The 19184-nt window shown below is 39.7% G+C and overlaps 2 protein-coding genes and 1 long non-coding RNA gene across 5 annotated transcripts in view; 2 read left to right on the forward strand and 1 right to left on the reverse strand.

Moving 5' to 3' along the window:
• LOC148130804 (uncharacterized) overlaps positions 1 to 19184 on the reverse strand; it is an 83947-nt gene that overhangs the window by 47912 nt on the left and 16851 nt on the right. The window lies entirely within an intron of this gene.
• EXOSC3 (exosome component 3) lies at positions 76 to 4676 on the forward strand. Its single transcript, XM_026678404.2, has 4 exons — positions 76 to 393; positions 1422 to 1571; positions 2607 to 2758; positions 4019 to 4676. Exons 1-4 carry the CDS (start codon positions 100 to 102, stop codon positions 4218 to 4220), a joined length of 798 nt encoding a protein of 265 aa, XP_026534189.1. The 5' UTR covers positions 76 to 99; the 3' UTR covers positions 4221 to 4676.
• PRXL2A (peroxiredoxin like 2A) overlaps positions 6900 to 19184 on the forward strand; it is a 33449-nt gene continuing 21164 nt past the window's right edge. Inside the window, exon 1 of one of the 3 annotated variants that reach the window (XM_087963949.1) lies at positions 6900 to 7221. The gene's annotated coding sequence lies outside the window, so the exon portion shown is untranslated. Of the gene's footprint in view, positions 7222 to 7361; positions 7472 to 7546; positions 7828 to 19184 lie in introns of those variants that run through there. The other 2 variants (XM_087963947.1, XM_087963950.1) reach the window with 2 other exon arrangements.

Genomic DNA, 19184 nt, shown 5'->3' on the forward strand with positions numbered 1-19184 from the left:
CAAGGATTCAAACTTGAGCGCTTGGCAATCGCCTAGCGGCGGGAAAACGCTCCTGCGCAGGCGCACGGCAGGGAAAGCGAAGGCCCGTTTTCTGAAATTATGGCGGGCGCCGCCACTTGCTTTGCCGAGACGCGGGTGGGGCAGGTGGTCATGCCGGGGGAAGCGTTGCTCTTGCCCGGCCAGGGCGAGGTGGACGGCGAGCGGCTGCGCCTGACTACGAGCGGGCCGCAGAAGGGGCGGCTGGTTTGCGGGCCGGGCTTGAGACGCGGCGCCGACGGCCTGCTAGTCACCAAATGCGGCCTGCTGCGCTACCGTAGCCATTCCGCCCCGACCGGAAGTGGGAGCGGAAGTAGTTCCGGGGGAACCTATTGGGTGGACTCACAACAGAAACGGGTAAGAAGGCCGCGCGTGCGCAGTTCGGGGGCTGGCTCTACTGGCAGCCCCAGTTATCTGCAGATGAGTGCCTGGCTATGCTATGAAAACGGAGGAAGAGAATAAAATATTATACACTGCAATTTTGTGTTAAATTAATTATATTAAATTATATATTGTGACATATATAGTTATATAAAATGTAGTTTATATAAAATATGTAACTGATATAAATTTATATAATATATTTAATTTTTTTATAAATGTATAATTGATATCTACATATTAAATTATATACAAACACAGATACACACACATAAAGATTGATATGGATGGATACATAGATTATCTGTCTCTATGTGTCTATATACATCCATCTCAATCTATCTTTTTCCTATCTATCTATTATCTATCATCTACCATCTATTATCTACCATATGTCATCTATCATCTACCTGTCTGTCTACCTACCTACCTACCCATCCATCCATCCATCCATCTATCCAACCATATCTTGCTATCTATCTATCTATCTATCTATCTATCTATCTATCTATCTATCTATCTATCTATCTATCTATCTATCTATCTATCTATCTATCTATCCATCCATCCATCCATCCATCCATCCATCCATCCATCCATCCATCCATCCATCCATCCATCCAGCTAATATCTATCTAATATTTTATGGCACATTCACATCACATTCACATTATATATAGCATATGTTACATAATAAATATAAGTATTTGGGTCAGGAATGCTGTATTTATGTAGAATAGGAATAGGATAGAATAGAAATAGAATTGTTTATTGGCTAAGTGTGATTGGACACACAAGGAATTTGTCTTGGTGCAAATGCTCTCAGTGTACATAAAAGAAAAGATACATTCCCCAAGAGTCAAGAATCATAAAGTGCAAGAAAAAACACACACTCTATATTCACAGTGGATTGCAGGGGAGAGGATGGTTGCATGATACCTCTGCTTTGTTTTCTGACCCTCCAAAACAAAACAAAAAATCAATTTTTTTCTTATTTTTGCCAGTATGTCCCAGTGAAGGGAGACCACGTGATCGGCATAGTGACAGCCAAAGCTGGGGACATATTCAAACTGGATGTTGGAGGCAGCGAGCATGCCTCTCTCTCTTACTTGGCCTTTGAAGGGGCCACCAAAAGGAACAGGCCGAATGTGCAGGTGAGGGACCCCCTCAAAGCACCACGAATGAGGAGCGGGAAAACATCCTGTTGTCCCCAGGGATTGTTTCTGAGCAGACCTGAGTGGGATTTGAGCCGTGACTTAAGGGTTTGGTGTTCAATGTCAACATGTTTGGTCTGGCTTCTCGGTTTGATCTTGTGGTTTGCATTGAAAGTGATTTGTTTCTGGCCAACGACAAAGCCAAAGAGGTGGCCTCATTTTGGCAGTATAGCAGTAGCCCTTAGACTTATATACTGCTTCAAAGTGCTTTGCAGCCCTCTCTAAGCAGATTACAGAGTCAGCCTCTTGTCCCCAACAATCTGGGTCCTCATTTTACCCACCTTGGAAGGAGGGAAGGCTGAGTCAACCCTGAGCCTGGTGAGACTCAAACTGCCAAACTGCTGGCAGCCGACAGAGATCAGAAGTTGCCTGCAGTACTGCATTCTAACTACTGTGGCACCACGGCTCATGAGGTTTGATCTGGATCCATCTGGATCTCTAAATAAAAAACCAGTGTGTTCAATCAGTACTGCTAATCTGGATGCGGCTGGGTTTATTCCTTGCAGTAAGATGTAGCTATTTTAAGAAGCTGCAGTGGGGTCGGCTTTAATACCAGCACATTCATTATGGGTGATTTAAATTTCAAAGGCATTATCTTAAGAGCAGGCAAACCTTTGGGGAACAAGGGCATACGAGATAGCAAGCAGATTGTCAGATACATCTTCTGATTGTATGAGAATGTGAACTGGAAATGCAGCTCCTTGGTCTACTGAAGGCTAAATATTAAGTATAATCATAGTTATTTATTGCCGCTAAAAGCATTAGCTTCTCTTGAGGAAAGCCTCCGGAGCCCGGGGGGGGGGACGGGGGGACGGACAATCCAGGAACCGGGCAGAGGAAACCCTTTGCTAAAATTTTTGAAGCCTCCCCTGATGAGGACCCAACCGAAGTGGGCCTCACTTGGCGCTTCTGGTGAAAAATGGCAGAACGCGAATCTGCCCTATTTGAATGGCTGCTTCTTGTTTCCTTCTTCAGGTGGGTGACCTTATTTACGGCCAATTCATCGTGGCCAATAAAGACATGGAACCCGAGATGGTCTGCATAGACAGCAGCGGCCGGGCGAACGGCATGGGAATCATAGGACAGGATGGCTTCTTATTCAAGGTCTCGCTAGGCCTGATAAGAAAGTAGGTGTGGAGGAATTCATACTCCGGAACTACGTCGTGTATGCCTTTCCCATGTTTCCTAGTGTAGGTTTCTTCCTTTAAAAACCTTCGACCTTAGGCCTCATCAGTTAACACAGGTTAACACAGGTAGTCCTCAGTTAACACAGGTAGTCCTCAACTTACGACAACCGAGGGAAAGTCGTAACACGGGGAAAAACTCACTTAACACGTCTCCCTTAACGTTGACTTCCAGCTCATAGACTTCCAACTCTAGTGCAGTACAAGATAAACACACCCCAACCTCAACTTTTTGCTTTTACACCTTGATATATGGCTTGCCATTCCTATAACACCAAATCTCTCTAATCCACAAAACCAAGGTCAACGTTTCATTTCCCCCCCAAGCACCAATTCCAGAAGTGATACCCAAATAAGAACATACTTTCCTCTTTGAATAAAATAATCAATTGAACTGTTCCTGCTTTACCTTCCTTGCTATGGAAATAACATGTATTTCTATTAGCATCTAGTTATCTTTGTGAGCTATCACCATTTTTATTTACAAAATTCATTGTATCCTTTGAAATTCTTTGACCTTACTGAAAAGAAAAAGGGGGGAAAACCCCTTTTTCCACCCTTTTTTTCCCTTCAAAGTACTAAAAAAGCCTCCCTTTCTTTCTGTCTTTCCCCTTGTATCTCACACCCCCTTTTCCCTGCTCCCTTTTGTTCCCTTAATTTCCTATTTTTTCTTCTCTTCTTTTGTATTTTATGTAATAAAATAAAACTTTAATAATAGTAAAAAACAAAAACAAATGTCTCACTTAGCAACATAAACTTTGGGTTCAGTTGTGGTCTTGAGTTGTACAGTAAATTTAGATTCCTGTTGTTGTTTTTTACTTCTGGTTTCTTTTCCCTTTTGTCAAAGTACTGAATGGATTTCACTCCCCATCAGCACTAGCTCTCTTCAATGCACAGATCTCATCAGCATTTTCAGTTTTGCTACTCTGAACTCATACAAACACACAAACTAACAAAGGGAAAATTGCACACCAAAAGCTATAGAGAAATAGTTTTATATCTTTACATGAAACAGTAGACTTCAGATCTTAGGCCTCATTTGATAACAATTCTACTTTTCCAGAAAGGAGAAATTAAAAGCAGTCTTAACAAGGATATTTGGTTAGGGTTTCAAAGGAAAATAATCTGTTAGGAATTGAGATTGGATTGATGTCATGAATTGATTTCTTTTCTTTTTTTCTCTCCCCATTGTTTTAATTTCAGACTCTTGGCTCCAGATTGTGAAATCATGTGGGATTTGGGACAACTATATCCTTTTGAGCTAGTGTTAGGAATGAATGGAAGAATCTGGGTAAAAGCCAAAACAATTCAACAGACTTTAATAATAGCAAATGTTCTGGAAGCTTGTGAGCACATGACAGCCAAACAGAGGAAAGGTGTAATTGCAAAATTGTTAGAAAACTGATGAGGGGAGAGGATGAGGATGATGTCACGTGATAAATTTCCAGAGAGAAAAACAGAAAATGCTGCATATTTAAATATTTTATAGGTATATGGTAAATACAAACTTGAACTGTTACTGTCTATATTTTTAGTTGTTGTTTCTTATACTCCCTCCTGCTTATTTTTCAAATGGGAAGTTCTGTAGTTAGTAGTGGACTTTTTGTAAAGATTTCCAAACTACTGCCTTGTAAATGTTGGTTGAAGATTTTAAAAAAAGGAAATACTTGCTATTTTTTAACTTGATCTTCATTTCATTTTATTTGCAAATACTGGTATGTACAGACTTTTTCAAGAGGATTTTTTTTTAATTCACTGAGATGAATGTACATGCATCATGAGCATAAGACTGAGTTGGATTTTTATTCTGAAAATTAGATGCTGTAAAAACCAAATATAAATAAAGATTACCAGAGAAATATACTGCTGTTAAAAAATCAACCGCCAGAAAACTAAGTTTATCTCAAAGATTTAACCCTTCGGATACAGCTTTTTAAAAAAATGATTGCAAAATTAACATTTGGCATTGAATTAGATTTCTCAGTTACACATTTATTTTGCTTTCTCTTAAAGCATAAAAATATAACCAAATGTTGCAATTAAAACATGATCCATCTGTGACGAGCCAAAACAAGGACGCAAAGTTTTAACTCAAATGGGATAAATAACAATGGCAGCAATTTTAAGAAAAACAAAACTTTAGTTTGACTTATTATGTGGTATTGATTTCTTGCTATTTTGTATCCCTGTGTTATTGATTCCTTTCTATTCTTTGTTTATCTGGTGTTGGTTACTTGCTATTTTGTACTGATTCCGAAAGTAATTGTGGAATTGTTCCCCTTGCTATTTTTTTTAAGTTAAATACATACATGGCAGGTTAGAAGAATGGCTAGCCTTGAAGCAGCTGAGACAGCAGCTTAGAAATGCTCCAAGGAGCATTAAAATCTGGCATTTTTATGCTGCAGGAAGGGCTTTGAGGGCAGATGCAGCAACAAAAAGCATTTCAAAGCAGCCATGCTTTTTCTCAAGATCACTGACTCTGGACATTGATCCTGGGTTTGGATCATTGCAGCTGAATCTCTCCTTTTTCTAAAAGTGGGATCTGTTTGCCTTTGGTCAGCCATGGAGGAGAGATCTAATGCACGACCTCTTCCCTGGTTTAAATCAGTGCCTTTTGTCTTGTGAAATGGACAAGGTTCTGTCAGAAATCTGCAAAAAGGTTGCTTGCCTGACTATCCTCTGAGCACAGAACTCTCCAGAGCAAATATATATAAGAAAAAAAAGGACATTCCTAAGTTAAGTACGAAGAAGATGGAATGGAACCTCACTCGTTCTTATTTAGTGCTTTTATTTGATGAGTCAACTTCCAGTTAGGGTTTTTTTGTTTGTTGGCCTGCAGAATATGTGTGTGTGTGTGTGTGTGTGTGTGTGTGCGCGCGCGCGCACGCACACACACACACATTCCTGCTAGAGCAGGAGAGTCTATTCCAAAATTAGCCTCTACCTAGGATCAAACTCACAGCCTCCTGATTGTGAGGCGAGAGTTCCACCTCTAATTTTATTTTATTATTTTGGGGCTGAGGATAATCCAAATCATGGCTTGAAGGAAGGAATTAGGGTATCAAAAATGAGAACGAAATCAAGTAAAAAAATGAGAACATTTGAGGTTATTCTGATGTTATTCTGCGCTGTAAATGTGTCACTTTCCTAGATTCAGAAGGAATGCTGACCCTTGTGCCAGATTTATGGTTGTGTTATTTACACAGACCAAATCAAATTCCTGTCTGGCATGTCATGGTTATAGAGAAAATAATAGTCACGTCTTCCCTTTCCTTACTTTCTAATTAATACCTTAGAAGGGTGAAAAAAGGGTCACTTTCCAGCTATGGTTGGAGAATTAATTAGGAAAAAGAAGTTATTTATCAAGGTTGGGGCTTAAGTAGGTGGCTGTCTTGGCCAGCTCTCCGAAGCAGAAGGAAGACGGGCAAGGAACATGAAAAATGAACCCAGCCAATATTCCAAATCTCTGACTTAAGTCCAGGGAGAAACATAAATGCAGGTGTAAATAATACACATACGTGCGTCCAGTGGGCTGCCATATCTGGCTGAATTTGAATTCAAACTAAGGCAGGTCAGAGTCGGTTAGAGTCCTTGTACAAGGAGTCATCCTTACAACCATTCATTTAGTGACCATTCAAAGTTACATCACTGAAAAACGCGGCCAGGCCCAGTTTTGCAGCCAAGTTTTTGCAGAGATGCTGTTCTTGTTGTTGGTCATGAAGCCGTGTCCGACCCATCGCGACCCCATGGACAACGTTCCTCCAGGCCTTTCTGTCCTCTACCAGAGTCCATTTAAGCTCACACTGACTGCTTCAGTGTCTCCATCCCTCCCCCTCCTTCTCTGCCATCTCCTCCTTCTTTGGCCCTCCATTGTTCCCAGCATTCGGCTCTTCCCCAGGGAGTCCATCCTTCCTTCTCATGAGGTGGCCCAAAGTCTTTGGGTTTCATCTTCAGGATCTGGCCTTCTAAAGAGCAGTCAGAGTTGATCTCCTCTTGGAATGACCGGTTGGATGGCCTTGCAGGCCAAGGGACTCATGGGAGTATTCTCCCGCCCCAGAGTTCAAAGGCCTCCATTCTTTGGCGCTCAGCCTTCCTTAAGGGCAACTTTCCCAGCCATACATGGCAACTGGGAAAACCAGAGGCTTGCCTCTACGCCCTTTTGTTAGCAGGGGAATTTCTCTATTTTTAAGAATAACAAAGATGCTATTCTTAGCCAAAGCCAATCGGGATTGTGTTAGCTGAGCTCCATTCTCTCTCTCTCTCTCTCTCTCTCACACACACACACACACACCCCTCCTCCTCCTCCGAAGGACAACAGAACCATCAGCTGTGCAAACTATGCGGCTACAGCCCTTTTTGCACATTTACGGATCAAAGGTCTCTTTTTGCGCATCGCTTGGTTAAAAGTAACCCGATCTGCTCCTGATGCTGGCTTGAATCGGCGCTTCACCGATTGATTTACTCGGCCTGAGTGGATTGATTTAGTCGGCCTCCCCCCACCCTCGTGCCCTGGGGGCTTGTGGGCTGTGGGAAGGCTGCTAGAGCTGCGGGTTGCGGGTGTAGGTGAGAGCAGGTGTGGGCTCTCTGACGGCGGTGGCGCAGGAGCGCCGGGGATGGACAGCCGGCGAGAGCGCATCCTTTGCAGCTCTTCTGAATGTAAGTTCGCCAGCCAAGGCCCCCGTGTGTGTGTGTGTGTGTGTGTGTGTGTGTGTCAAGCTTTCTCCCCCCTTTGGAAGTGCCTGGGTGCCACACCGAGAGCGTGGGAAAGGGCTGCTGGCGGTGGGCTGGTGGGGAGAAACGAGTTATGGTGCCAAAGATCCACGCGTGGATTCGGCTCGGAACTGCCAATAGCCGGGCGGCCGCTAGAGGGCGGCAGAAAGAGGCGAGGCACTTGGGTGGGTTGCCGCCCTCCAGTGGCCATCCGGGGTTTTGCAGCCGGCAAAAAAAGAAATAAAACCACTGAGCAGGAGTTAGGAGCAGCAGCAGCCTTGATGCAACATGGAGAAAGCAAGGTTAGACCTTCTTAAACCCGTTTCCCACCTCCCGCTTTTTTAAACCCCCCAAAAAAAAAAAAAAAACCAACGTTGACCTATATTTGCAAAATCCTCAGGAGTCCAACTTAGAGGGGAAGGAGGCCTCGGGTTGGCTCTTCGAACTGGCTGTTTTCTGCAGCTAAGGAGCGAGCGGTAGGGCTAGATGACCTCCAAGGTCTTTTTCCAACGCCGCGATTCTGGAACCCTGCCTTCTCCAGGCTTGAGTTAGGCTTAGGGGGTGGGGTTAGATGACCTCCGAGATCCCTCTGGAAGGGTCTTCTGCTTGAGCCCCGTGGGTTGGACCACATGACCTCCGAGGCCCCTTCCAACTCTGCGATTCTGTAAGGCTTGCTTTTCCCTTTGTTTTTCTTTAAAAAAATATTTTATTTTATTATACAAATATTCCATCTTTCGTTTAAACAGTGTGTCACCTGGGTACAAATACCTTGTGCAATATCCATTACAACCAGTACATGTTCATTACTACTCTATCATGACTCTATTCTTACTTCATACTACTGCACATCATGTATCCAATTATAATAACAATTAGCATGTTTGATTCTTATTCACACGTTTATCTGGCTTTGTATTTGGAGGGGCTCAGATGCAAGCCTGCTTTGCTGATCCAACCGCCCTTTCCACACACACACCCTTCTGCTGTTAGCAGTTTGGGTCACATGTTTGGGAATGCAATGCAGTCAGAGCAAATTACGCCAGTGCAAAGTGTCACAATTGTGCAATTAGGAATACTTATGGGTGTTTTATCGCCTTAGAAGGAACACTACGAGAGAAAAGTGGGGCAAGCTTGGCTGTTTCAGGTTTCTTTTTTAAAAAAACAAACTTTCCCTGCAGGTTTTTCAGATGGAAATGTGTTTTTTACGTGTGCGCTCCTAAAGAGGCTTAAGAAATAACACTATTTTATCCTTTGCCTTCACCCAAAGACAGGGAAACGGAACAACTGCAAATTTTATTTTATTTTATATGGCTGGGCCAGAGATAAAAAAAATATTGAAAAGAGGTTTCTCTATTTCTGAAAGCCTGATGGTGCTTAATGGGGACACAGCACATCGCTTCAACCACCTTGAGAAATCGGACTCAGTAAAAACAATAAACTGTCCTGGTTTCTTCATAAGATATTTTTGTAGAATCGGCTGCAGAGGTTTGATGCTTGCTTACTACAAAGTTTATTAGGGTTGCTGGTGGTGGGGTTCCCTTTAAAAAAAAACCCACAGGGTTTTGTGCTTAAATAAACCCAGATTGATTACCAAGAAAAAGAAAAAAAAAACACCTCAAAAATTTTTTATTCAAAATGTTTTTAAACCAGGTTTCTCCAACTTTGGCAACTTTAAAGACTCCTGGACTTCAACTCCCGGCATTCTTCAGCCGGCTGAGAAACTCTGGGAGTTGAAGTCCACAAGTCTTAAAAGTTGCCAAAGTTGAAGACCCCTGTTTTAAACTAAATTATTGTTATCTATTGAATTCAGGGTTTGCCAACACACCCACCCCCAGATTTTGCATTTAAATAAACCCAGATTCAACACAGAAAGAAAAGATCGGCTTCAAACCATTGTTTTTTACCTATTTAATACATACTGTACAATCTTAATGCATGGAAAAGTTTAGATTTTGTTAAATTATAAAAACAAACAACTCTAGATGGGTTTCAACACCTTAAAACGGCCCTGATAATTAACTGGGTTATCTTGCCACTCTTAATCCGAAGCAAACAAATTGTATTGTGAGTGGGATTATGAAGCATTAAAGCTGCCTCGTGTACTGTGGAATGGAATTAGAAAATACAAGGGTGAAGCTGAAGAAATTACCTTCAAAGTTGCAGAGGAGGCCTCAGGGGGCTGCATCCCTCAACATGTCTCAGTGCAGCTCAAAAGTCATGCATGCAAATTTTAAGCTTTTAAAAACCCCTGCAGTTCCCTTTTAATATGCAAAAATAGCTCTGGGTGCAAAATAAAAACAATTAAAAAAAACCAGCGACATCAGTGCATTCCTTCCTGTGAAGTCAGTCAGTGAACACTCTAACATTCTTCATGTTAGAAAGATTTCCAGCTAGTAATCCACTTAAAAACCATCCATTTAGCCAATATTTTAAGTCCAAGGTCCCCAAACTTGGCAACTTTGTGGACTTCAACTCCCAGAATTCTCCATCCAGCATTTCTGATTCCTTTAGAGCAGGGGTCCCCAACCACCGGTCCGTGGACGGCACCGTCCGCGGAACAACTCCTACCGGGCGCGGCTTGCTAAGGCCGCCATCTTTTTCATGAAAAAGTGCTTCCGTGAGCTTTTCCGGGTAGAAAGCTCACCAGAAGCACGTTTTCATCAAAAAGATGGCGGCGCCAGCGCTTCCGGTGAGCTTTTCCGGTAGAAAGCTCACCGGAAGCACGATTTCATCAAAAAGATGGTGGCGCCCAGATGATGCCGGTACTGGGCCGCGGCGCCCAGCTGATGCCGGTACCGGGCAGCGTCAAAAGGTTGGGGATCACTGCTTTAGAGAATTCTGGGGCTTGGAAGTCCACAAGTCTTAAAAGTTGCCAAGTTTTGGGGACCCCTGTTTTAAGTTAGGACAATACTGGGGAGGGGGAAAAAAAACCCAACAAACTTTCAACCGGTCCTTGCGCTTGTGACCATTGCAGCGTGGTCAGTACAGGTAGTCCTGGACTTATGACCACAATGGAGCCCACCTTTTCTGTGGCTTGAGTGAGACGCACTGAATTTTGCCTCATTCTGTGACCTATCTTGCCACGGTGGTTAAGTGAGTTGCTGCAGTTCAGTTCATCACACAGTCACTAAAGGGAATCCAGCTTCCTCCATTGACTTTGCTTGTCAGAAGGTCGCAAATGGGGGTCACGGGAGCCCAGGAAGAAAAAGAGCCGAAGAAGCTTCTTGGATGAGAAGTGAAATGCCTTCAAAGAAAAACCAGAAAGTTCAGTGATATTTTGAAAAAAGCACCTTTGGGACAACCATGAGTTGGATGGCTGAGAATCTCCATGGACATGTGGCTTCTTGGATGAAGCTAACTGGGTCAGAGGCTGGTATTTTTCTGAGAAAATTTTAATGGACAGTAGTCCTTGAAACTGGTTTGCAATTGCTTTCCTGCTTCTAACTTGCATGGATTTATTAGTGGAGTGATGCAACCTTCACCACAAATTTCTTTCATGGGAGAGATGGAGAGAGAGAGATTTTTTGAATACTATTGAAAAGGATACAAGAATGGGAAAATATTATACACAAACACACATTGTACAGTAAATATTTCAAAATTAAACAATCTTGTTTTTCAAATTGTATGGAGAGAGAGAGAGATGGATGGATGAAAGGAAGCAAACAGATTTCCTGCCTAAGTAGGGGGTTGGACTAGAAGACCTCCAAGGTCCCTTCCAACTCTGCTATTCTATTCTATTCTATTCTATTCTATTCTATTCTATTCTATTCTATATTCTATACTCCTGGCTTCTTAGATGAGGAAAGATGGAGTGTGGGATTTTGTTTACGAGTCAAAGAGTACCAGGGAGGACATATTAAGAGTTCATATCATTCTGAATTAATCCAGTTCAGAAACTGGATCATTTCCAACCTGCTTTACACAATCCCTTCGCTGTCTTTGGGGTAGATTTAATATTGCATCCGTTTTGAAAGAGGAACGGTTGCAACAGTTTTTTTTCTGCTGCTGGGAAAGCATTTTTTTTTTTTTTGGTCTTGACAACCCAAATCAATAAAATCAAAAGTTCTGATTTAATTTGGTTGTTTAATTCGCAAATCTTTTGGAGAACACACAAGTCTGCTGTTGGATTTTTCAAGAGCTTCACTTGCTTCACTTAAAGTGAGCCTTGTAGGTATTCTATTATTATTATTATTATTATTATTATTATTATTATTATTATTATTATTATTATTATTATTTTGATCTTATAAACTGCAGGTTGATTGCTTCACAATCTCCGTTTAACACCTCGCCCTTAAATGGATTAGATTTCTGGTATTGGAAAAGTTGTGTAAGTTGGCATATGCGTGAAATTGTCTTGATGAAAATTAAGTCCCTTTGAGCTTGAAGATACATATTTCTTTTTTTTTTTAACTTGAACATATCATCTTCCATTAAACAGTGTGTCATCTGTGCTATTACAATTAAAATTTACAGTATTCATTACATTGATAATAGTTCTTTAATCTTACAATATTAGTAATCAGCATTATAACTCTATTCATTTCTCCCTCTTAACGTATCTTCTATAATTAGGGACCAGCTATACAGGTAGTTCTCGACTTACAACAGTTCAATTAGTGACTGTTCAAAGTTACCACGGCGCTGAAAAAAGTGACTTTACGATCATTTTTCACGCTTATGACCCCTATAGCCTCCCCACAGTCACATGATCAAAATTGAACAGTCACTAACAGGCTAGCAATCTATGGATATAAATCAGTTCTGGAAGAAAACAGCTGCAGAAGAAAAAGTCTAACTTGGCTTCAACTATTTCAGAGATTTGGAACAGAGAACATTGTGAATAATAGAGTTGGAAGGGACCTTGGAGGTCTACCTTGGTAGTCCAACCCCTTGCTTGAGACTTTATACCATTTCAGACAAGTGGCTGTCCAGTCTCTTCTTAAAAGCCTCCAGAGATGGAGCAGCCACAAATGAAGAAGCACACAATTGTGCCTACCGTCCCTGTCCTGTTGCCCCCAATTATTAGTTCCTATTTCTTATATTTAAACCTATGTTTATTCTTATTTCTATTGTATTGTAAGCTTTTGACAAAATAAATAAAAATAAAATAAAAACTTCTGGAGGCAACTTCTGTTCCATACAGCTTTTCATGTGTTTTCTCATGTAAGTTTTCATGATGGGGAGATTTTTCAGAAAAATGCTTGCGTGTCAGATCAGAGCCGGCTTTATAATTAACTGAAGAAGACGTGATATTTAGTTGAATTTTCTTCCATCCATGCAATTTTCTAGTTCCTCAAAAATGACCAAAGGAGCTGCTGCCTTTGAGGAAATGTGACCTTTTCGCTCTCCGTGTGAATATTTTTTTTCCCAGCCAACAACACGAATATAAACTTAATCATCAAATCATCAACATTTCTTATTACAGACTAAGAATTAAGTTACAGGGAGCCCTCAATTTACAACAATTCGTTTAGTGGCTGTTGGAAGTTACACAGCGTAGTTTGTCACACGTATGATCGTTAGACAGCTCACGTGATCAAAATTCAGAGGCTTGGCGACTGACTTGCATTTATGACGGTTGCAGTGTCCTTGGGGTCACATCATTCCCCTTTTGTGATCTCCTGGCAAAGTCAAAACCAGATTAACAACCAGGTTACCAGCCACACAAGTGCAGCGATTTCACTTGTGGCAAGAACGGTCGTAAAATGGGGCAAAACTCCCTTAACAAATGTCTCACTTAGCAGCAGGAATTTTGGGCTGAACTGTGGTCGTAAGGTGAGGATTACCTGAACTAATTAAGTTGAAACTTAAAAGTGAAGTAGAATTACGAGCTGGAGCATACCAAATAAAATATATGAGGTGGAAAGACGCAATTGTTTTTGCACTAGTTCCCCGACAGTGGGATAGCAATTTCACAAGCTGCAAAAACAAACTTTACCCTGGGAAGTATTACTTCCTAGTGGGTTATGGATTTAAACTTGAAACAGTTTTTTTGGACTGATTCAAACGAGGTAGAGGTTTCGTTTTTAAGAGGTGAGGTAAAGATTGTGTTTGTTGGATCATTTTACCGGCTCAGTCGGATAGTATTTTACAAATGAATCTTCCTCAAACAATATTCTTTACTAGCTCGATACCTGTGCTTCTTTACGAAACTATGTGGTGGGGTTTAGTTTTTGGGGAGGAAAATAAGTGGGGGGGGGGATTCTGCCTCTGCCTATCAGCATCCATCGGTGTTCATCCAGCTAGTGTCCTGCCGGTGTGTGAGAGAGTTGAGGGCTGTTTGGAAACTGAAACAGTATTTACTGTGCAAGCAAAAAGGAGATAGCAAGGAGCTTGGGTGTGGCTTTGCTCAACTGTTCTGTACTAAAGCTCCTTGGTGCTGTGAAAGTAAAACTTAAACTCCTCCTCTCCTCTGCTTGTGTTTTGCATTTGGAAGATATTTCTTTTTTTCAGGTGGGGAGGGGGAGTAGAACTCCTTCGTGTTAATAATAATAATATAGGAAATACTAATGCTCTGATGGTCATTTTGAAAAATCCTTTCTCAGTGAGTACCTAGAAGCCAAGAGGAACATACATGCCAAATTTCAAGTTTGTAGGCTTTACAGTTCTGGAGATTTTGTGATGATGCCTGCGCGGTCTTTCGCTTTTATATATGTAGATGACAAAGCAGATAATCGTGAAGACAATAAGAGCTCAACTGGCTTTAGTTCCATTAGTTGTTTCAGGAACCCTTGGAGAATATTTTTGGCCTCATATTCTCAAGGAACACCCAGCAACAGCTTTTAAATTGTATTAAGAAGGTTTTGTGTGGTTTGCTCCTTGTCATTTCTGCGCTTTTTAGGCCTGACGCACCACTTATAACTTATCTTCCCTGTCCATATTAGCAACAGAATGTAGAGTTAGAAGTTATCTTCATAAAATTATGTGTTTGAACCGTCTTCCTTCTTTCCAACGTATTTGAGGGACTCATTTCAAATGGGCTTAAATAAGAAAAAAAAAGAGGTGTGTGGTTGTGTTTAAAAAAGGGGTTGGTTGGATTTCCGGTCTGCAGCGCTTCGGAGCAGGTAGGAATCCGTGACTGTGCGCGGTTTCTGCCTGTGTTCACTGCCTGAGTGCCCCGAGCCATTTGGCTTCGGGGCTAAGCCACCTCCGTAGAAGGTGGCGAAGACAGGGGGCGTCTGGCAGGGTCGAGAGACATCGCACCTCTCTTCCCTAGCAGGCTAAACCCCCTTTTCCAAAGGCAGCTGAGCGGCGGTCAGCAATGGCCGCCACATAGAAGAGCTCAGCCGGAAAAAGAAAGTGCAGGAGGAGCTGTCAAGAAATGAAAGTGATCTTTGCTGACCGGGACAAAGTAACAGTGAAAGTACCCTGGAATTTAAAGCTTATTAAAGATACATTGTTTCCAGAATGTGTCAAGCGGCGAATGGAAATTAAAGGAAAAACTTTTTGTCTTTTCACTCTCCTTCCGAACGTGACAGCGATAGAACTTTAAGAGAAATCGGAAAACTCGCATTGGAGGTATGGATTTCCGAATATTTAAAGGAAAATCTTTTTGCTGTAAGTGGGAAGGGAGAGGAAAAAAAATTGGAGCAAAATTTAAACAAGGAGGAGACTGCCTAGAATTTTAAAGAGCTATTGAATATTAATAAGACTTCTAAAAGATATATCTTAATTGGAACTTTTTGATCAAACAGCAACCCCAGAAAGAGAAATGGAAGAAAGAAAAAAGTACTAAAAGAAATAGCTTATTTGGTTTGTTTGGTGACTTTGGAACTCTTGGGAATTATTTTTGATTAAAAGCACTCGGGTGGTTGTTTTGGAAAAAAATTCTTTCTCTTTACAATGGCATCGCTTGTGGATGAATTAAAAACTGAATATCAAAAATATAAAAAAGAAGAACAAGATGGGAAAGATACTTTGGGCACTCTTTTTCAATTTTTAGAAATGGCGGTATGTACCTATGAAAAATTGACTGCGCAGCAGGACGACTGGGATAAAGAAGAAGCCATCTTTGATGAACAAATGATCTTATTTGGGGAGGAGGAGAAAGAGGAAAAGAAAAAGGGGATTTTAAGGCTTGAAAAAACAACCAAAAAAGAGAAAAATGAGGTGAAAAGTGGATACAAGGTTAGAAAACAACAGGAAGGGGGAAAGCAGAAGAAGAAAAGGGAGGAGGAGAGACAAAGGGGTAAAAAGGGCAAGGAGAAGAATAAACAAGGGAGAAAGGAAGGGATGAGAAGCCTTAATGGTGGGAAGCAAGATTTAAAGAAACAAAATTCATTTAGAGACAATGGGTAAATTTAATTAAAAAGGATTCTGTAAGGTACATAAGATTGTGTTTTTATATGTGTATTTAGAATAAAATGTTTAAGATATAAATTATTAATATGTATGATTAGTTTTTTAATGGCATTGATAGTGGTCTTATATACTTATAAATATGTTTTTTTTGTTGTTGCTGTTTTTTTTCTTATAAAATACATTGTGTAATTTTAGAATGTACTAAACAGAATCCCAATATAAGTTAAGTGTTACATTAAGTATTATTAAGTTAGGGGAAAGAGTTAAAGGCGTCATACTCCAATCAGTGTACAGGAGAAGTTTGTTTAAAGAGAAAAGATGAATGGATAGCTGGAAATAGAACAGACAAAGAATGATAATTATTATTATTTGAACTGAGATGAGACAAATAAAATAAAATTAAGAAAGATAAAAGAGGGTTCGGCAGCGGCAGGGATTTGCGATCCAGCGCGATCCCTGCTGAGCTCACTGCCAAGGTTCCCCTGATCCGTTTGGATCTGGGGGATATAGCTGCCCTGCAGGGGCAGCTGAAGACAGGGGGGACCTGGAAAGGGGGCAAGGGGTGTCGCAGACCCCCTCCCCAGCCAGCAAAACCCCCTTTTCCTGAGGCAGAGGAGCGGCGGTCAGTAATGGCCGCCATGAAGAAACCTGCAAACGGATAAGATTGTGCAGGAGGAAGAAAATCGGAGAAATTGTGAGAGTTGTTTCTGGACCGGGATAAAGTTGCCAAGGGATAAGAAAGTTTCCTGGGGCTTGAAAATTGCTACGGAGAAGTTGCTACATTGTTTCCAGAGAGAGTTACAAGCAGCGCACAGAATTCTAAAAGGGAACGTTTTTTTTTTCTTCACTCTCCTTCCTAACGTGACAGCAGATGGAATAACAAGAGAAATCTGAAAATCTAGGTAATTAAATACTGAAGAGATAAGGATTTCTGAATGATTCTTTTTTTAAAAAAGACTTAAAAAATTTTTTTTTGCTGTGAGTGGGAAGGGAGAGGGAAAAATTGGATTAGAATTTGAAAATAAGGAGAAGACTGCCTGGATTTTTAAAGAGCTATAAATACTAACAAGGTTTCTGAAAGATATATATTAAATGGAACTTTGTGATCAAACTCCAATCCCAGAAAGAGAAAGTGAAGGAGAAAGTGCTTAAAAGAATTAACCTACTTGGATTGCTTGGTGATTTTACCACTTTTGAGAATTATCTCTGATTAAAAGCCTTTGGGTGGTTGCTTGGGAAAACTTTTTCTCTTTGTAATGGCATTACTTGTGGACAGATTGAAACTTTTATATCAAAAATATGAGAAAGAAAAGCAAGAAGGGAAGGATGTTTTTGATACTCTTTTTCAGTATTTAGAAATGGCGGTCTACACTTATGTAAAATTGAATGGACAACAGGACGACTGGGACAAAGAAGAAGCCATTTTTGATGAACAAGTGACTTTGGCTGGGGAAGGAAAGGAGAAAGAGAAAAAGGAAAAAGAGACTTTAAGACCTATAAAAGCAATCAAAAAAGAGAAAAACAAGATGAAAAAGAGATATTATGTTAGAAGACAACAGAAAGGAGGAAAGCAGAGAAAAAGGGAGGTGGAGAGGCAAAGGGGTAAAGAGGACAGAGAGAAGAATAAGCAAGGGAGAAGGGACGAGAAGCCTCAATAGTAGAGAGTAAGATGTAAAGAAACAAAAGTTTTTTAGAGATAATGGGTAAGCTTTATTGATAAAGGGATTCTAGAGGTACATAAGATTGTTTTTTATATTTGTATTTAGAAATAATTTTAGAAAGTTGGAAATAATGTGTAATTTAAAGTGTGATAAAATGTTTAATATAACTTAGTGAAACTTGTCTTAAGAAAAGGAGAACATTTTATGAAATAAGGATTTGAGATATGATGTGTGTGTGGGGGGGAATTAATTGTGGAAAATATAAGTATTCCCAAAAGGCATGTTATTTAATTGAAATGGATAAAATGGTTAAGATATAAAGGAGTTGGAGAGAAAGATATAAATGAATGTCAATATTAATTAGATTGTGTTATTTCAGTGGGAATTTTTTTTTTTTTTTTTTGAAAGGAGAGATTTGAAGTAGGAGAAGCAGGAATACCTTAATGAAATAATGATTTAAAATATGTGACGTGGGGGGGAATAATTATGGAAAGTAGGTGCTCCCACAAAAGTATGTTAATTAATTGAAAAGTAATGTGCTAAGTGTTTATGATATAAAAGAATATGAATATTAATGAATAGATTAGTATTGGTATTGATAATATTGTATTTTAGAATGTACCAAATAGAATCCCAATGTAAGTTAGGTATTTTATATTAAGTATTATAAATGTAGGGGAAAGAGATAAAGGCGTCATACTCCAATTAGTGTACAGGAGAAGCTTTTTTTTTAAAGAAGAAAGATAAATCGATAGCTGGAAATAAACAGACAAAGAATAATAAATATTATGATTTGAATTGAGATGAGATAAATAAAATAAAATTAAGAGAATCTAAGAGAGAGAAGAAGCTATATAAAAAATTGAAAATGGTAATATTGATATGGAATGGCATATAAAATGAATATGAATTTGAGTTGGTGTCTGTGCAAAGAGTTTTGACCCTGGATTAAGCAACTTTCAGAAAAGATTTTTTTTTTTTATGTTTATATGTTTTGTGTTCTTATGTGTTTATGTTTGAATGAGTTAATAAAACCTTGGAGAAAGGTTAGAAAAGGACAATGGAGAGAAAGATAGAAGAAAATAAAGCAAGTTAGAAAGGGAAAATATGTGATTGTAAGGAAATGTGTTAATGTTGTAAAACTTTCAAATAATTTTTAGAAATTTTTAGAAAAAAGGTTTTATGTTTATCTTGTATGTTTTGTATGCTTTTAAAAATTAATAAAATTTGTTTAAAAAAAAGAAAGAAAATTGAAAATGGTAACAAGATATGGAATGGTATATAAAATGAATATGATTTTTGAATTTCTGTCTGTACGAAGAGTTTTAACCCGGGATCAAGCAACTTTCAGAAAAGATGTTTTATGTTTTTATGTTCTACGTTTTGTTTGTTTGTGTATTGTTCTTGAAAAGCAATAACATTTTAATTAGCAAGAAATATAATTTGAATTATTATGAAATAATAATTGAAATAATAATTGAATGAAAGGGAGAAATAAAGAGAAGTTGGGATAAGATGTGAAGTTGAACAGATAACGTAAATATATATATTATAATTTGGAATTATTCTGTATGTTTTATTGGTTTTTTCAGAAAAGACCTTTCATGTTATTATGCCTTGTTTGTTTGTGTATTGTGTTGTAAAAACTGTCATGTTGTAAAAAAAAAGGGAGGGGGGGGGGTTGGTTTTTA

Source organism: Notechis scutatus, chromosome 4 (assembly GCF_049901735.1).
Source record: "Notechis scutatus isolate UNSWTSFEM ecotype Mainland chromosome 4, rNotScu1.2, whole genome shotgun sequence".
Taxonomy (NCBI): Eukaryota; Metazoa; Chordata; class Lepidosauria; order Squamata; family Elapidae; genus Notechis; species Notechis scutatus.

Coding starts and splice junctions, on each gene's coding strand:
- EXOSC3 (XM_026678404.2), top strand. CDS start 100: ATGGCGGGCGCCGCCACTTGCTTTGCCGAGACGCGGGTGGGGCAGGTG. Junction 1,572..2,606: donor GGAACAGGCCGAATGTGCAG/GTGAGGGACCCC, acceptor TTCCTTCTTCAG/GTGGGTGACCTTATTTACGG. Junction 2,759..4,018: donor TCGCTAGGCCTGATAAGAAA/GTAGGTGTGGAG, acceptor TTTTAATTTCAG/ACTCTTGGCTCCAGATTGTG.